The 18,442-nt window shown below is 52.7% G+C and overlaps 1 protein-coding gene across 4 annotated transcripts in view; it reads right to left on the bottom strand.

Annotated features, from left to right (window-relative positions):
* Positions 1-12,312: 12,312 nt before the first annotated feature.
* OPA1 (OPA1 mitochondrial dynamin like GTPase) overlaps positions 12,313-18,442 on the bottom strand; it is a 56,386-nt gene continuing 50,256 nt past the window's right edge. For all 4 annotated transcript variants that reach the window (XM_083739278.1, XM_083739279.1, XM_083739280.1 and 1 more), the window contains 2 exons: positions 15,296-15,376; positions 12,313-14,232 (listed from right to left, as the gene is read on the bottom strand). In XM_083739278.1, coding sequence (XP_083595404.1) covers positions 15,309-15,376 — 68 coding nt within the window. In that variant the 3' untranslated portion in view covers positions 12,313-14,232; positions 15,296-15,308. The remainder of the gene's footprint in view (positions 14,233-15,295; positions 15,377-18,442) is intronic.

The following is an 18,442-nucleotide window of genomic DNA, read 5'->3' as shown; positions in this document are numbered from 1 at the left end:
ACCTGGGCCAGCGGTGCAAGGCAAGGGGGGAACTCTTGACCCCGATATATCTTGGTAATGAAGTCCGCAGAGGCGGCTTCCCCAGGAGCCGGTGACAGGCGATCCCGCAGCAGCAAGCAGGCCAGCGCTAATGGGGGGCTGTCGCTGGGCTTTTCCAGGTCACGGACTCCGAAGGGCAATTAAGTGCAGTTGGAGGCCACGGACTGGGCTGGGCTGGGGGACCCCCTCGGTGGGCCCAGGTACCTGCGTTGTTAAAGGCCTGTAGCTTCAGCATGATGAATGGTTGCAGGCAGCCAAAGACCCAGCCGCCCATTAATCTGGCCTAATCAGCTTGAAAGCTGGCTTGGTTTATTTAGCAATTAACTGTTTGGGTTGGGGGGAGGGAGGCAGAAAATGATCCACCAGCCCTTGCAGTTGTGCAGGGCTGCTATCCCCCCTCGGATAATGACAGGCAGCTGCAGGGTCCCCCTTTTCCGCCGGGGAGAGCAAGCCGTGCCTTTTCAATTACCGTCCTCGGCAAATGCTGGAAAATGGGCCCCCGGGGGTATGGGGAGAGGCTCCCGGGCCCAAATCGGCTCTTGAAGGGTGGTAATTGCCTGAGGCAGGCTCCAGGCGGAGGCCTCCAAAATGCTCCTCCAAGCAGCCGTGGAGAGGCGTGCTGGAAATCAGGGTCTGGAAGCCAAGCCTTCGAAGGAGAGCTGGGGATGTTTAGCCGGGAGAAGAAGAGACAGAGGAGATGGGATAGATGCCTTCAATTGCCCCATGGAAGATGGAGCAAGGCTGTTTTCTCCTGCTCCAGAGGGAAGAAGAAGAAGAGTTTGGATTTGATATCCCGCCTTTCACTCCCTTTAAGGAGTCTCAAAGCGGCTCACATTCTCCTTTCCCTTCCTCCCCCACAACAAACACTCTGTGAGGTGAGTGGGGCCAAGAGACGTCAGAGAAGTGTGACTGGCCCAAGGTCACCCACCAGCTGCATGTGGAGGAGCCGGGAAGCGAACCCTGTTCACCAGATTACGAGTCTACAGCTCTTAACCACTAAACCACACTGGAGGAGGAATGGAAGTTCCCCCAGAATGTCTGCCTTATATACATTATTTACACAATGGGCCCCACGTGATTGGCTAATTCCAGGATTCTCCTGTAGGCCAATTAGGTTGTGGATTCCCTTCCACCTGGAGCTGGATTGGGTGGCTCCTGTGGACCAATCAGACTGCTGCATTCTGGATCCTATCATTCTAGGACCAATCAGACTGCTGCCTTTTGGATCCTATCCAACTCAGTACATAACAGCTTCCGTGGTGACACCTCGGTAAAACCACTTCTTACGGTTTGTAGCAGAGCTTTTCCCGGAGGCAGAGGACAAGAGCAGGAGTCATATTCAAATTCACAGTCAAGAGCTTCTTCATTGCTTGGCTGATTGCACAAGCATTTCTGCTACTTTTATATACAAGCTATTGACATTCCTTCTTTATCTCTCCGGCACACTATAATCTCAGTCCAGTAATTAACAATCCTGACACAGCAAAACTCACAGTACCAGCAGCACAAATTGTCTTATTTCCAACCTTGTTGTCAGTGTGCGTGTGTACTTTACTTGTGCAGAAATTGCAGCTGTCACGGTCCGGTTCATGGGTGATCAAAGTCCCAGGTGGGGACGTCGAAACTGGGGGCAAGATGGCAGGGTAGGAGCAGGAACGGGAGTCCAGAAGCCAGGAGTCAGAAAGCCAAGGGTCAGAGTGCCGGGAGTCACGAAGTCAGGGGTCCGAGGATCAGGAAGCAAGGAGTCAAACGCAGCAAGGCAGGAAGTGTGTTGCTGTGGCAAAGAGCCCAAGGGAAAATGCTGACCTTATATCCCTTCCTGGCTCTTGCCACCAGGTGCTGTGAGTTACCAGTCGGCCTCACCTGTGTAGCCGCACCTTGCCTCTTCAGAACAAACTTAGGAAGGCCCCAGTCCTGCGAAGCCCTACTGGTCACAGGGCCCGGCTCCTGCACACACTCCTGACAGCATCCTGCAACTTCCTCCTTTTATTTTCACCTCCAGCTGACACCAATCAAGCCTAGAGTGCCACTCCTACACACTGAAGAAAATTCTGGAACCCTCTTTAAAGCTCCAGGAACGTTTATCTGTTTCTTAAAGAATGTTTCCCTAACTCATCTGTCTTCTTGGATGCTTTAGCTGCCATTCCTGCATTTCAGGGGCTGGACTAGATGCCTCTCGGGGTCCCTTTCATCTCTACGATTCTGTGATTCTGGAAAAGTGGAAAGTGCTTCTGGTCCCTTTTGCTCTTCTTCCCGCTGTTCCGGCTTTCCGCTGTGGGCTACCTTGGACTGCCTGGGCAGAGATGGAGGAGACCTGAATGCTGGAAGGTTCAAAACAGAGACCAGAGAGGCCTTCTTCATGCAGCGCATAGATAAAACTATGGATCACACCCTTGCAGGAGGAAACAGTGGCCCCCCAGCCTGGAGGGCTTTAAAAGAAGCTGAGACAAATTCAAAGAAGAGAAGAAGACAATGGACAGCGGTGAGGCAGGATGACTCTGCTCTGCTTCCACAGCTGAGAGACAGCCATGCTTCTTGAATGCACAGGAGGGCAGGCTGCTCTTGTGATTAATAATAATAATAATAATAATAATAATAATAATAATAATACTTCGCCCATCTGGCTGGGTTTCCCCAGCCACTCTGGGCAGATGCCAGCAAAATATTAAAAATACAGTAAAACATCAGACATTAAAAACTTCCCTAAACAGGGCTGCCTTCAGATGTCTTCTACATGTCAGATAGTTGTTTATTTCTTTGACATCTGGTTGGAGGGCATTCCACAGGGCGGGCACCACTACTGAGGAGGCTCTCTGCCTGGTTCCCTGTAGTCTCACTTCTTGCAGGGAGAGAACCACGAGAAGGCCCTCGGATCTGGACCTCAGTGCCCGGGCTGAACGATGGGGGTGGAGACACTCCTTCAGGGATACTGGGCTGAGGCCATTTAAGGCTTTAAGGGTCAGCACCAACACTTTGAATTATGCTCAAAAACGTCTTGGGAGCCAAGAAGTCTTTCAGGACCGGTGTTATGTGGTCTCGCAGCCGCTCCCAGTCACCAGTCTAGCTGCCGCATTCTGGATTAATTGCAGTTTCCGGGTCACCTTCCAAGGTAGCCCCACGTAGATCAAATCCTGCTTGTGTTTCCCAAGAGGTGGGTGCATCTGGTTGGCTGCTGTGTTGCAGCAAGACCCATGGGCAAAGCCAGAGGGGGCAGGGGGGCAGCAGTCCCCCCCATCAAGTAAATAAATAAAAATAATTAACAAACTGACCAATTGTGTTGCTGATAACTCGGTACTGCCCCCCCCAACAAGAAGCCTGCCCCCCCCCAGTAAATCCTGGCTGCTCCCAGGCTTGGACCCCCACCTCCTAGCCAGCCAACACGGGCCAATGGCCAGGGAGTTCATAAAATTTACACACCACTAGATTTTGTTTCATTATTTCGAAAGCCCTCAAAGGAAGAGGCTGGATATTGCTTGCTTTGCAAGGTCACGAAACAAATATGGAACCTATTCTTTGAAAAACTTATATATTTTTAACTGCCGCTTTACCTGAATTGTCTCTGTTATACCCTATTGCAATTCAATGTATTCCTTTTGTGTTTTATAATTTTCCTGGTATTGTAAGTGAGCCAGAACTGGTCTGTGACCGTAATAATAAAATTCAATTCAATTTGGAAAGCTCCTCAAAGCAGGACCCCTTCTGTGTTGCTTCCCTGGCCTTGGGGAAAGATGCTCTGAGGATGCTGAGAGCCAGAGCAGGATTCTGGTGGGCCAGTGCTACCCCACAGGGCTGCTTCCCACAATGGGGTGCTTAACAACAGGGGGAGGGCGAGATTTTCTGCCAGGAGCCCCACCTGGCCCAAGAGACACAGGGAGGGACCTCCTTGCCATCGCTAGACTCTGGGGCTAGGATTGGCTGAGTCCTTGGCCAGAGAATAGGAGATTGACAGAAAGGCCTTAAGGGCGCATACAATATGTGGGGGGCAGGAAAGTGTGTGCGTCTTTGAGATGTTGAGGAGGAAATCCTTTCCAAAACCGCTAGACGTTTTCTGTGGCAGGAGCTGCAGTGGAGCAGCCTCCACAGCCATCCTCCACGGTGTCACTGCTTGTTTCTCTCTAGGTAGCCTGCTGCCCAAACACCTTCCCACCTGCCTATTCTGTGCCCCTCAGGACAATGTGGCCCCCAATAGCCCTGCTGGTCTTGCAGGGGCCTCTCCCCACCTCCCAGCCACCTCCTTTGGCTTTCTCCGGGGTATCATATTGAACCCCAAAGACGGAGAGCAGGATGACAGCATCCGCAGGGTGCTTTGGGGCAGAGAAAGGCTCTTCTGTGCCTGCCTCCAGCGCCCACTCATCCTCTCCTCCTGCCCCCAAATGCCCCCTTTTTATGAAAAAAAGAGGGTGGCTTTGTTGTGGGGAGAAGAGGACCCTTCTCCTCCCCTGGCGGTGCCCTCCTCACAGGGACACAGCCAGCCTTGTTCTCCCCTGAAAGCCAGAGACGCGCTTTGTCCTGGGGGGGGGGGCCAAGGCTCCGCAGCTGCTTTGGTGGTCGGAGGAAACGGGGAGACAATGGAGGCAACTCATTGGAAATATGGTTGCTTGTCACTATCAGCCAAAAGGGGGTGCCCACATGATCAATGAGGGCTGGGGGGGGGAGCAGTCAGGCCGGAAGAGTGACGGGGGGGGGGGTGCCAGGGCAGGAAGATGGGTGCCTCCACCTAACCCTGGCTCCTGTTTCCCAAGGCCTCCTTGCCGCAAGGCAGAGAAGGTTTCTTGCCCAGCAGGGAGAAGATGGAGACGGGGCGTGGAAGAGGATTGGGACCAAAGAGAAGGGGGGTCAGGGAAGCAGATGCCCCAGGAGGTGCAGGGGGAGGGGGGCAGAGGCCACAGAATGGCCCCAGCCATTTCCCCATGCTTTCCCATGCAAAAACACTCCCTGTCCCCATCCTGGTTGCTTGGCACCCAAAGTGGTCTCTCTACCTGCCTGATCCCCTTTCAGCAACACAGACAGGTGTTAACAGAGAAATCTGAGGGCTCCCTTGTACACAAAAAAGGACACCAGCCAGGAATACCAGAGCAAAACAGCAGCCAGTCTTTACCTGGTCTTTACCTGCCACAAGGTGAAACAAGATGGAAGCCCCAAACAAAAGAGCCCCCCAAACTTTTATTAGCTGCTAATCCCCCATGCTACACCCCCCAAGCTACATCACTCATACATCATGGTTACAGCATGAAAGGGGAGGTCTGGTGGCCGGAATCTGAGCATCCTGGACCCTGCCCCATGGTTCCCCTTGCCCTCCACCAAACACCCATCAAGTGTAACAAAAGAGATCTTTACATTTCCCTGTTTCCCAGCCAAGTTCATCCCACCCTTTTGTCTTCATCTGGGTTTGTTAGTTCTGGAATGGCTACCTGTCTGGCACTCAGGTCTCAGGATGCCAGTATTATCACTCAGGCAGAGGGGCTGCTGAGGAGCTGAGCTCACATGTCTATATGAATTTCTGAGGTTTTCCCATAGATACATTTATCAGTGAATTCTTACGTTTGGTATTGTGCAGCAGAGGCCCTTTGAATAGGCAGGAAGAAACTGTGATGAAGTGTTTTGTGGGGACAAATCACAAAATTCACAAAAGCGATTGTGCTGATTTGGTAGTGGGCTGCACGTGCATGATATCTGCTGGAGGGACAACCCCCCCAAACCAATACATAAATTCCTGCAACACAGGGAAAGTCCCCTGACCAAGGCAGCAGGCAGAGAGGCTCCCAGCTCAAGCTGCCCACTTCAGGAGGGACCTTGCTCTGCTTAAGGGACCCCCCTCCATTGCTAAAGCGCAGGGAACTTCTACTGGCATTCCCTACTGACATTCCCATGCCCAGTTGCACCTCTGAAAATCCTACCGCTGTTGCTACTAATCAATATTTCTCCTCCTCCTTTTGTTGGTTCTCAAACTCAGACAAGAAGTCAGACTGCAGGACTCTGCAGTGAAGCTTCCCGCCCATTTTCTGCCAGGAGCGGCTTGTTTCAGGGTTGCTGGGACGTAACCATGGCAGGCCGCGGGGCTGCTGGCGTTTGGCTTCGCAGGGGAGGCGGAAATGTTCTAGTGGGAGAGCAAACAGCGGGGGCTCTGCCCGGCCCTGGCGGGGTGTTGACACAGAGAGCATTATTCCAGGATCCATCGCCAAGTTGTACTTCAGGGGGACAAAAGGAGACAACCCTGTAAGCTGGCTCGGGGGGGGGGGCAGGACGGGGTTATCAAGCTCAAGATGTTAGTTCAATATTTGCCCCTGGACGGAAGGCGTTTGGGCTTCCAGGAGTGTTGACATCATGCTTGGCCAGCTCAAGATGAACATATTCAGGAGAGCAGAGAAGGGGTGCCTGAGCGACACACGGCGGCTGCAGAGAAAGGAGGCATGGGTTAATGAAAGCTGTTGCTAGAGCTCGAGGCCGGGTCAGTCTTCCTCCCCTCCCAATTTTATTTTTGCAACAGCCCTGTGAGGTAGGATAGGCTGAGTTAATATGTGCTCATAAGCAGCGATTGTTGTCACTAGATGCAGGAGGAGAGGATGGAGGGGCCCAATCGACTTACAGGACACCACTCCCGGGAACCCCTCTTGGCATCTCTACTCAGAGGGATGGAGCGAAAGCGTGCAGAGTTTCAGACTCTTTAGTTTTGAGACAAGGTGAATAAGAGGAGTTGATAAAATTAGGCATGGCAGGGAAACAGCGGGCAGAGGAAAGTTTCCCTCCCTCTCCCATAACACAAAAAAACTTGTGGAAGTTGGAAGATGTAGGACAGAGGACAGTCCTTCTACATGCAGCACAGAGTTGAAGTATGGAACTCCCTCCCACATGAGGCAGTGATGGCCACCAAGTTTGATCTCAGTAAAAGAGGACTGGGCAAATTCATGGAGGAGGAGAGGGCAACCGAGGGCTTCCAGCCACCACAGCCATGCTCTGCTGCAGCAGTCAGAGGGAGTAATATTTCTGGAAAGCACCGGAGGGGATGGCATTGCTCCTGTGTTCGACTCCTCCTTGCTGGTTCCCCCCAGGCATCTCTGGTTGGGTACTGTGAGAAGAGGATGCTGGACTCCCTGGGCTGATCCTGCAAGCCCCTCTGGCTGCACAGATGTGCTCAGAGCCTCTTCACATCCCGGCCGAAAGCAGAGCTCTCCTTCAGGCACACAAAAGGCCTCCTCCGGCCGCTAAGCCCCCACTTGAGAAAGCCGAGTCAGATCACCAGACCCCCAGTTGGCACAGGCAAAGCTCTTGGGGGATGAAGAGACACGGGGAGAGTCCATGAAGCTGGCTGGGATGGGGGGTGGCTTCCTGCCTTTCTGGGCTGTTTGTCCAAAGGATGAGGACCCCCCCCCTTTCTCTGTGTGTGACCTACTGATCCTCTAGACCAGAGCCATGAATATTCCTGTAATCTCTTCCAGAGGCTCACCGGCCTCAGGATCTTTTCATGGACTTCTCTTCACCCTGGTCAAAGACCCAGGTTGGCACATTTGCATCCACACACACACACACAGGCGGGGAGCCTCAATGGGGCCCCTCTGGAGGCTTCACCCAGGGCAGATGATCTGGCTAGCCCCCCCCCCCTAATTATGGCACTGTTCTGCTCTGTCTCCACAGCTGGGGGACACCAATGCTTCCGAATAGCAGCAGCTGGAAACCACAGGAGAGAGAGCTGTTGCTCTGGTGCTTGGATTCTGCTGGCAGGTTCCTCGCTGGGGCATCTGGCCGGCTGCTGTGAGACCAGGCTGCTGGCTGATGTAATAAACAAAAATCTACCCTTATTGGGACACAAGAGCTCTTTTGGAGTCCTTTGCAGGTTCTCCATTGGTCGGAGAAAAGAACAGAGGCCAAGCAGAGAATACTGAGAAGCAAAGCAGCTCGTAAGCCTGATCTTTATTGCACTGTTGCAACAGGGTGCTACCCTCACACGCAGGAGAAGTAGGAAGACCCAGAACACAGGTTGGAGTCCACCTTGGAGTCCAAGACCACCCCCAGACACATCATACCTACATCACGGAGAGGGCGGGCTAAAGCAGAAATCTGAGTAGGCTGATTACCTCCTGTCTGGCAAGTTACCTGTTAATGCTTACTGGATTGATACCCTGGGGAGCCTAGCCAGTCTTTTGTAATGATAAATACTTACTTCCTGAGCCAGATCACAGGCTCACCCTATTCATACATGGACATATCCTTAAGACAGGATTTGACAATGGGGAGGCTTTTCCATTTGACTTTGCAGAGAAAACACCTGGTCAGCTTGGGAGTCAAAATGGCTTCATGGCTGGTCTCCTGTGCAGCTTGAGACATGTGGTTTATATATTTATGTATGTGTTTGCTTGGTACATTTATCAACCTTTATTATATACATAAGACCTTAATTTCTTTATTTCAATGAGATGGGCTCCTTTAGGCCGGATCCAGCCGGGCTCTCCATGCATTCTTAAGTGGGCTCTTCCCCCCAGACACAGGACAGCCCCTGTGGCTCACCCCCACAGCTCCTGCTCCCTGGCAGAAGGCAGGCAACCTCTCAAAAGCCACAAGGGAATCTCTCCTGCCTTCCCACGAAGGAAAAGGTTGCAGGAGATAAGCCCAACTCTCAGGGTGCATCTCACTCATCTGCTAGAGGTTTCTAAGCAGAGGTGCGATGGCCATCTGCCGGGGATGATTTTGCAGAGATTCCTGCAGGACAAACCACAGCAACTGGGACTCTGCCGGCAGCGTGGGAGGGAAGTTGCAGAGGGCCCACCCAGTAGAAATAAAGAGGAGGGGGCGGGGAGGCCCACTGACATGGGTGGGGCCTCGACGTCCCTGGAATGCAATGGGGAGGAGGATCGGGACCACCTGCCAAGGGAGGGTAGAAGAACAGAAGTTCAGCCCCCCAGATGCAGAGTGGCCACTTGGCTGAACAATATAAGCAAAGCAGTTGCCCGCACTCACCTAAACCGCCATTGCCGCAGCTGCTAAGAAGCGGTGTGGACAGCAGAATGAGGGCAGGCTGGATTTCTGCACCAGCTCTCAGGGATATTCAGCCCTAGGATAGCCAACCTGGTGCCCTGCAGACGTTGTGTGGATTCCGGTGACCATGGCTCAGTTGTCAGGAATGATGATGGGGTTCAGGAGCGGCATCTAGGGGGCCCCACACTGGTGACCCCTGGCTCAGGTAATTAGGCTTCTCATGCCCAATGGCTCCCTTTCCCACCAGTAAACTGCAAGCCTGTAATTCAGTGGCCTTTGCCAACCTGACGCCCTCCAGATGTTTCAGGCTGCAATTCCCACCAGGCCCAGTGACTAGTCCAAAACAGCTGGAGGGAACCAGGCTGGCAAAGGCTGGACTATGGGTACTGGACTGGGAGCTCTTAATGACAGGTCAGCAAGATCTGGAGGGCAGAGAGTTGGGTTATGATTTGGGAGTTGAATCAACCATGTTCAACTCTGTAATTCCCCCCAAACTCAACTGATGTGTGTGTGGGGGGGGGGGGCTGTACATTGTTCTGTGCAGAGAACAGCGGCTGCGATCTGAAAACCAAGCCTTACAAAGAAGGGTTGAGGGAGTTGGGTATGTTTAGCCTGGAGAGGAGCAGACCAAGAGGTGACAAGAGAGCCACCTTTAGATATCTGCAGAGTTGTGCCCCACGGAAGATGGGGCAGGCTTGATTCGAAGGATCGTAAATGAGATTCCAACTCAGCATTTGGAAGAACAGTGAGAAAAGTTCAAGAGTCGAATGGACTCCCTAGTGGACTCTCCTACCTTGGGAGGTTTCATAGAAGGGACCCCAGGGATCCTCTAGTCCAACCCCCTGCAATGCAGGAATCTCAGCTAAAGAATCCCTCACAGGAGGCCGTTCAACCTCTGCTTAACCATCTCCAAGGAAGGAGAGTACCAATTTGGAACAGCTCTTACCATCAGAAAGTTCTTCCTGATGTTTAGTTGGAATCTTTTGCCCCCTTGCCATTTGAACCCAGTGGTTGGGGTCCTCCCCTCCAGAGCAGCAGAAAGCAAGCCTGCTCCACCTTCAGTCTGGCAGTCATTTAGATAATTGAGCTCCGTTTTTAAGCAGAGAGTGGATGGCCATTTTGACGAGATCCCTGCACTGCAGTTGCTTGGACCAGACAGCCCTCAGACATCCCTCCGAACTTCTTTTCCCCCTTCTCCCCAATCCATCTTGCGCTCTCTTCTCACGCACATCATTCCAAAGGATCTACTGCAAGGGGACAGGTTGTTCCCCAGATGTGAGTCTCCCTCCAGAGGGCTGGAGTTCAGCGGGGGGAGCAGGAGACGCCCGCAGCCCCGGCCTGTAAACAGGCCATCATTCATCGCAGAGGGAGAATGGCAGGCAGCTGCGGAACAGGTGTGCAAGCCCTTGTGCTTTGCCGAAACCTGAGCAAGGGGCTCTGGGGGCTCCTGCCTGCCCCCCACCCCTTTAACCTGACACTTCCATGCAGCCGCTCTCCCCAGCAGCGCCAAGCGCGCCCGCCTTCTACCCAGGCTGTTTTCTGCTTGGCTGGGTGCAGACATGGCTTGCATTAACTCCACAACCTGCCAGGAAATTATGGGAAACAAAAGGGCCCGAGATGTCCCTCAGCCTCCGACAAGCCCCAAAACAAATGGTGGAGGAGCAGGGTCACAAAGGAATCCGACGCCCACCGCCCGCCCTGGAATTAATTTACCTACCTCAGAGCCCATTCAGGGGAGGGGGGGGGCTGCGACATGACAAGATCGGACAGGCCTCTGCCCGCCTCCGGGCTCCTTTGTGTCCCCCACATAATAGACAAGGCGAGTGCATTGCAGGAGGGGCGGGTGGGTACCATGTCGTCCTCCCAGCGATGGAGCAGGGCCTTTGCAAATGCTAATGGGCTTGGAGCAGGACGGAGGATGTTGGTTTTCACACGAAAACAGAAAAGAGGCATTGTGGGGAGCGGCTGGCAAGAAACGTGTCATATCTGCGCATCAAAGGCTCTTGCAGGCCTCTGCTCTCCTAGCGCTGTGCCAAAAATGTCTCCTTGGTGTGCGTTTTCATCTTCTTACGATGTTGCATCTGAGAAATCAGGAAGGAGGTGTGAACATTTTGGGGGGGCATTTTCATGGGTGGAGGGGCTGCAGGCAAGGAGGTGGAAGGAAGTTGGTTCCCTTTGGACTTAGGATGATTTGCACTTTCCAAAGTGGTAACATGGCCATCCTTTGGAAGCCGCCCTCCTCCGAGTTTTGCAAGCAACATATAGAAAAATAGATAAACTTTGCACTAAAATGCTGGCGAGTTTTCACGGGGACTTATTTGAAAAATAAGACATCATAAACTGGATCGAGTTTCTCTCAATGGATGCATTTGCCCATAAGAAGAGCCTGCCGGATCAGGCCTGCGCCCTGCCTGGTTCAGGATCCTGTTCTCCGACTGGCCAACCAGCAAGCAGGATTTGAGCCCAGGAGCCACCGGGATTCAGATCCGCCGGGAATGAAGAGCCCCACCCCCCACTCTTCCGTTAAAAGTGCCCACTGGTTCTGCAAGTTCATGGGCTGGATTGATGGACAAACTCCCGAGTAATGCACTATAATTTCTGTGTTCAAGCAAATCTTAAGATAATTAGGGTAATTTTGTTTTAATACAGTTTCAAGTAAAATGTAGTCGGCTGCCCTTTTCTTGATATGTTGGCTTGGGATAATTAAAAGGGGGGTGGAATCCATTTTCTTTGCACTCGGTGATCAGCATGAAATATCCAGCACTTCGCCGTTTTACCAAATGCAATCCATCTTGGCTAATTGAGGGGCTGAAAGATGAGTGTTTTAAGAAAAGGCCAAACGCTGTTGAGCACTTCTGGGATTCACCAGAGAGAGAGAGAGGGAGAGAGAGGGAGGGAGGGAGGGAGAGAGATAGGCCCCCCCCCCTGCCCACCGCTGAGAGGGGTCCTGTGACCACTGAGCCTTCACTTTTCTAGCACACAAACATGGAGCATCTCCCTCTTGAATTAGGGGGACTCTTCCAAGATGCAGCTTCGCTCTCGGGTCCAGGCAGCATGGCCCACAGCGTGGGAAGATGGCTGCTGCAGTCCACCAATATCTGAAGGGCACCACATTGCCTACCCCTGGTCAGGGCTGACTGGCAGAAAGGGCTCTTGGGGGTTCCCGGCAGAAAGCCTTTTCCCAGCCCTGCCCGGAGGAGCCACGGGGGAACTGAACTGCCTGGGGCACAGCAGGTGCTCTGCCCCATCGCCTGAGCCCTCGGGGCAGATGGGCGGCATGCAAATAAAGAAGAGAGTAAGAAATTTAAGTGCTCAAAACCTCTCTTTATTTTGTTTTCCTTCAATGACATCTGCATTCAATAAATAACTTCCACGGGATGCATCATGCTAAACGTCAGGTCGGCAACAGAGGCTTATAACTGAAAAGTGGACCAGACAGAAGGAAGTACGAGAAGAGGATTGGGGGGGCAGGGGGGAGGCGGTAAGAGACGGGTCTTGGTGCAGCACCCCTTTTTAGGAGATCCTGAAGTTGCCTCTAGGAAGGCCTGAGCAGCTAAGAGGCTTTTGCATCATTGAGGGCACAGAATCTCTGGCGTGCGGCCGAAAGCATTTGCTACACACACAAACACACAAAATGCCATCTCATTTTATTTTTTAATAGCAGAGGAATGAGGGTTGCTCTCTCCCATCTCCCATCACTCTCCTTTTGGTTCTTGGCAACAGCTGCCTCTCCCCGCCCATCTTGTTTCCGGATTTCACAGAACACCATGTGGAGGAAGAGGGGGGCAGCAAAGGCAGTGTCCCCTTTGCCGAAAAACAAAACCAAACCACACCTCCCACCTGCGAAGTGCAGCAAGGCAGGATTCCCGGAGGATGAGGGGAGAGAATGTCAAGGCAGCGCTGCACAGCCCATCGGAGGAAGCAGCCTGCCAGCAAGTCACTTGTGCAGAGGTGTAAAGGCAGACAATGCAGAAGTGGGGATGGGGAGGGGGAGAGTGGGCACGAGGAGATTTGGAAAGATATCTCAAAAAGCGGGAGAGGAAATGTTACTGGTAACGTACATTTCTGCATTTAGGGCTGGCGCAATACGACAGTCATCCCACAATGGATGCTTGGAGCTGCTCAAGGGGGGTGACGAGTGTCTGCACAGAGGGGGCAGTTTCTTCCACGATGCAGAGAGGAGACGGCTGGGTTTAAAGGGGCTCCATGTGGAGGGCCGTGACCAGCACATGGCAGGGTCCCCTCTCTACCCAAAAGCCACCGGAGCCCTGCAGCATAAAAAAACCAAACTGGGCGAGTCCCCGAAAGGAGCTTTCCCTCCAGAGTCTGCCCCTGCCATGCAGGCCAAGAGCAAATCTCTTTGGAGACTCTTCCCCCCCTCTAAGGCGCTTATTCCACAGGTCTCAAAAGCGGCTGATGTGCAACGATTTATCTGGAACCTGCCACTGCCGGTGGGATATTAAGGAAGGAGTCCCTCTCAGCAAGCATAAAAAACAAAAGGGAAATGGAGCTGGCCAAAGTCCCAGCCCAAGACCAAACTGCAGTGAAATGGATAGTGGAGGATGCTGTTCTTGGAGCCAGATGCCCATGAATGGGCCCCCAGGCGCCTGTTTGGACACGGCCTGGGAGCCCCCACCAGGCTCACTCCCCCCTGCCCAGCTTCTCTCCAGTGCCTCAGTCAAGATCTGGCTCCCCAGAAGAGCATTGAAAGCCAGCTGCTCTCGCTTGGAGGCCCTCAATGCGCTGCGTCACACAAACAAACAAACATTACGTAGGAGGTGTTGTTGACGTATGTACAAAGGCTAAAATTTTATTTCAAGCCCCTCGGGTTCGCCACGCAAAGGAGCCTCCGACCGGCCAAAACCACTAGAGGCGGCGGAAGGGGTCTTGCCACCCCAGAAAGAAAAACCCCCTACTTCTGGACCCTCCCTGGAGAAAGAGAGAGAGGGAGCACTTGCAGAATCTGGACACCCCCCTCAAGGCATCATTTCCAGGTAAGAAAGCATAGGTTTCCGTTGCCAGGCTTGCTTCCCCCGTCACCCAAAGAGCAGGTGGCAGCCAGGGCCTCTCGTTGCCTCCTGCCAATTGTCTCCTTTCCCTGGGAGACCTTCGGGGACACCCCTAAAAAGTGCAACAGGGAGGAGAGGAGGACCAGGAGGCGCCGCGGGGCCATTTCTAGTGCTTTGTGTTCCAGAAGAGGGGCTTTGTCTTCCTGTAGAAGTTCTGTTGAAAGACAAACACAAATGGACTGAATTTGCAGAGAGAGACTGGACAGAGGACACCCCCCTCGTTCCCCCACCAAGTCATTTTTGCCATCCCAGGTTGCCGTTCCCTTGCCAGGTATCTCAATCAAGATTCCTCAAGTGAAACCCAGAAGGGTAAAAGAGCAAGAGGGAGAGATCGGCCCAGATTGAATGTCTTGCCCTCGGCTGGACTTGAGGGACGATTCCAACAGATTCCACATGAAAATGCTTATGGCCCTGTGGAGATGGCAGTCCTGAATCGGACTACCACATGGCCTGCACTCTTTATAAAGACTTGAGGAATGAGATTATCACCCCTCTTTTATGGTCCATTCCGGGTCGCCCAGCCACTGCCCCAGGGTCCTTTCTCTTGGCAGATCAAGACGAGCAGGTAACAGCAAAGGTTGCAAGGTTATTAGCTGGGGCAATCAGAATAACGTCCACTATTTGACCATTGATTCAAAACCCCAAAATGTATTTTATATAATTGACTTTTTATTTCTATTCTTTGGATATTGTATTGTTGTTTTATTGCTATGGCCGACGGCTGATGCAAATGAAGATTCATTCGTTCAGATTGGCCCAGAGCACGGGGCATCACAGGGCACAATGCCTGCCCCCCCGGTGTGCCATGCTGGAACCGGGAGGCCCAGATTCAAATCTCCAATCAGCTAGGAAGGTTGTTACGGTGGCTGAGGGGTCAAGAGGCGATTCCGACTAACATAGGAAGAACATTTGGACGGTGAGGACTGTTCAGCAGTGGAATAGGCTCCTTTGCAAGGTTTTTAAGCCGAGTTGGGTGGTCGTCTGTCAGAGATGACCCTTGGGGAGCATCTTATAATTCTGGAAGACTTGGATGAAGCAGCAGGAGGATCAACTGAACAACCTTTTGGGCCCTTCCAGGCAAAGATGGAGGTACACAGTCCCTTGGCAAGACGAAGGGAGCTTCCTGCTTTCTGGCTGTGTTAACAAGAGCAAGACGGGCCTATTTTGGGCAGCGTCAGAGCGCTGCAGTTGCTTAGTGACCACCCAGAGCTCCTTACCTGTGCGGACCAGCTACTTCTCTTCTTGATGGAGGGCTTCAATGAAGACTTCAAGTTTCTCCTGGATCTCCCGAACCTTTTCTGGAAAAGTTAAGATGCTGCTGTCAGGACGGATGTCTCCAGGCACAGATGCCTCATCTCCCAAGTGGAAACAGGCCTGGCCTCCCAGAGGAAGGCTGCGGGGCTGAGCCCCCATCCCTTCCCTGCCCCACAGGTGCCTCGGGGGCCTCAACAAGACCTGCCTCGTCCGCAGCCGGGAGCCTCCTCCGAAGCGGAGAGGGTGCCAGCACTCAGACTAAGGCCTGCATTGCTGTATTAATAATACTGTATTAACATGTCACAGTTAAACTGCATTAATTAAATTTCCACCTTTTGTTGTAGACTAACCTAGCATAAAGGTGTGCCTCAGAATTAACTGGATGGCCAGCCTTGGCAAAACTTCCTAACAATTAAAATATGGCCTGTGTTTTTGCCGAGAAATAATTTCAGGTTTAGAAGTGGTGAAAGCTCTGAGTGCAGCCACTTACATTACCACGAGCTCTTCAGAGGACAGGGTGGAGGGACATATAAATGTAAAAGACTGAAAAACTGCAGATGCAGAAGCTTCTGAATGGTTTGTTCATTTCAGGGGCTGATTTAGGAGGCCACAGTGTGTCTCCTCCAAATAAGGCTGCTTCCTAGATCTCACGCAGCTCATTTTGCTTCAGCAAAGCAGGATTAAATAGCATTTAGAAAGTTACCCCTCGGCCAGCACAAAAAATATTCCAGAAGACAAAATAAAAATCACAATTCAGAGGTCCAGCCTTTCAAAAGAGGGGGCAGTGTTCAAACTAGCCAAACCAAATCAAAGCAAGACAGGCTAAGAGAAGTGCCCTGAATTTAAAGATGCTTTTGCAAAAGTTATAATCCAGACTTTGGACTGTTTCGCTCACCCACCCCCAACCATTTCATTCTTTAAAAGGTCAGAGTTTATCTGGCAGTCTGCCCAGCAGTTGCAGGAGCAGCAGCTACAGCCACTTATCTGTCTACAGGCTTATCTATTTACCTGTCAGCAACAGGCACAACTGGTGGCAAAGCTGACCTGGAAACACCCTTCCTGCCACTGGCCCAGGCTGAAGAGGCAGAAAACTCAAAGCAGAGAGCCGCCCAAAGCTTGAGGAAGGCCAGAAGGGGCAAAAGGGCAGCCCAATCTCTGCCCAAGCAGACCAGCCCCCGGGTGCCCAGCCTGCACCACCGGCTTGGACTTGGGGGTGTTTCCAGAAAAGAAAAGCCGCCCCAGAGTTACGTGGCAGGTGAGAGAGCAGCCCTCTTCATGGGAGTGTGGCGCACAGAGGGTCCCGGGAAGAGAAGAGCTCGCTCTTTCAGAGGTCTGTCTGGCCACTTTATGGGGCAAAAGTAAAAATGAGGCCCAGAAGGCAGAAAGAAGCCAGAGCAGACTCTAGAGGATGTTCCCGGCTGGCGTCCTGCAACCGCAGAGTCCAGCTTGCCACCTGGTCTACAGAAAATCTTCTCCCTTTGAGGCTTTGCTTACTTTCTAGAACATTATGCCGTCCTCTGTTGCTGAACGACTGTCTCATGGAAGATCACAGAGCCACAGAACTGTAGAGCTGGAAGGGACCCCTGGGTCATCTAGCCCAACCCCTTGCAAGGCAGGAATCTCAGCTTGAGCATCCCTGACAGATGGCCACCCAACCTCTGCTTGAAAACCTCCAAGGAAGGAGAGCCCACCATATCCAGAGGGAGACCATTCCTCTGCTGAAAAGCTCTGATTGCCAGAAAGTTCTGGTGTTAGGCAGAATCTCCTTTCTTGCAACCTGAAGCCACGGATTTGGGTCCTTCCATGTAGTGGAGCAAGTTTGGTTTCTGCAGCTCCAGAGAGGAGGACCTGAACCCGTGGCTTCAACTGCAGGGGCTGGGCTGGATGACCCTGGGAGTCCCTTCCAACTCTACAGATTCCATGAACTTTCCCACCCCAAACCTTCTCCTGTTTCTTCCCCGAACTCTCAGGGCTCAGCACCTCTCGCTGCCTTGCTTCCTCCCGACCTCTCCGCCCCAAAGTTGCTCCGATGGCTCCTGCACAAACAACCAATGTCCCCTTTGAGAGCTTTTGGCACCGAGCGAGAGATACGGAGAGCCTGGTTCTCGTGACACCTGTTAAACAGCACACCCCCTCCCCCCCCCCCGGCCGGCCACCCCGCCTGCAGCTTTGCAACAATGACGCAGGCCCTGTGAATGGCCATTCTCCTCCCCATTTACTTCGTGTTTACTCAAAAGATGAGCCGTTTCCCTCCACCAATTCATCCCAGGGTCCCTGATCTGGGTCATGAATATTCCCATAATCCCCTCTCCCAATCTCCCATAAACCCCCGGCTGACACAGAATGAAGAAATCCTCTATTCAGAGGCCTCAAGAGAGCCATTCATCCTTGCGGGGCTCTTTATCTGCACATGAAACGACACCCACAGCCTCTCTCATTTTCTTTGCATTAATCCTCTGATACCGGCTCCAAAGGGGCTCAAAAACAGACTAATTGATCTGTAATTACGATCTGAATACACACTGTGAACACAGAAAACAGAGTGGGGAGGGAGGGGGACGGCAAGGCTTGCCGGTAGCTGTGGGCACAGGATGGAACAGGATAGAGCGAGGGCTGAAAAAAATAAAGAAAAACCCACCTCCTAGCACCACCCGTTCAACCCCCAACTTCTGCAGTGCTGCCCTTTGCTTTGCCCGTTTCAGATCCCCCCTGCCTGGGGAAGTGGGCATGGGACCGAGCAGAGGGCTGGCGGACAGTGCCATCCATGATGGCATCACGCAAGAACGTATCATACAAAGAGGCTGCAGGATGAGGCCCAAGGGGCCCCCCCTGTTCTCCTATTGGCCAACCAGGTGCCCAGCAAGCAGGATTCATGGCCAAGAGCAGATCTCCCCTGCTGTGGATTCCAGAAACTGGCACTCAGAAGCATTGCTCCCTCTGACCGTGGAGGCAGAGCCATCCTGGCGAGGAGCCATCAATAGCCCTCTCCTCCTCCATCAATTTGAAAGCCATCTGGGCAGATCACCAGCACCATAAACTTCACTGAACTAGCCAAAGATCATGACATCATCCACAAAGACCTGCGGGAGGGAGTTCCATAGTTTAACTCT

Source organism: Podarcis gaigeae, assembly GCF_964106915.1.
Source record: "Podarcis gaigeae genome assembly, chromosome: 5".
NCBI classification, from domain to species: domain Eukaryota; kingdom Metazoa; phylum Chordata; class Lepidosauria; order Squamata; family Lacertidae; genus Podarcis; species Podarcis gaigeae.
This window is presented reverse-complemented; position numbering and strand designations above follow the sequence as displayed.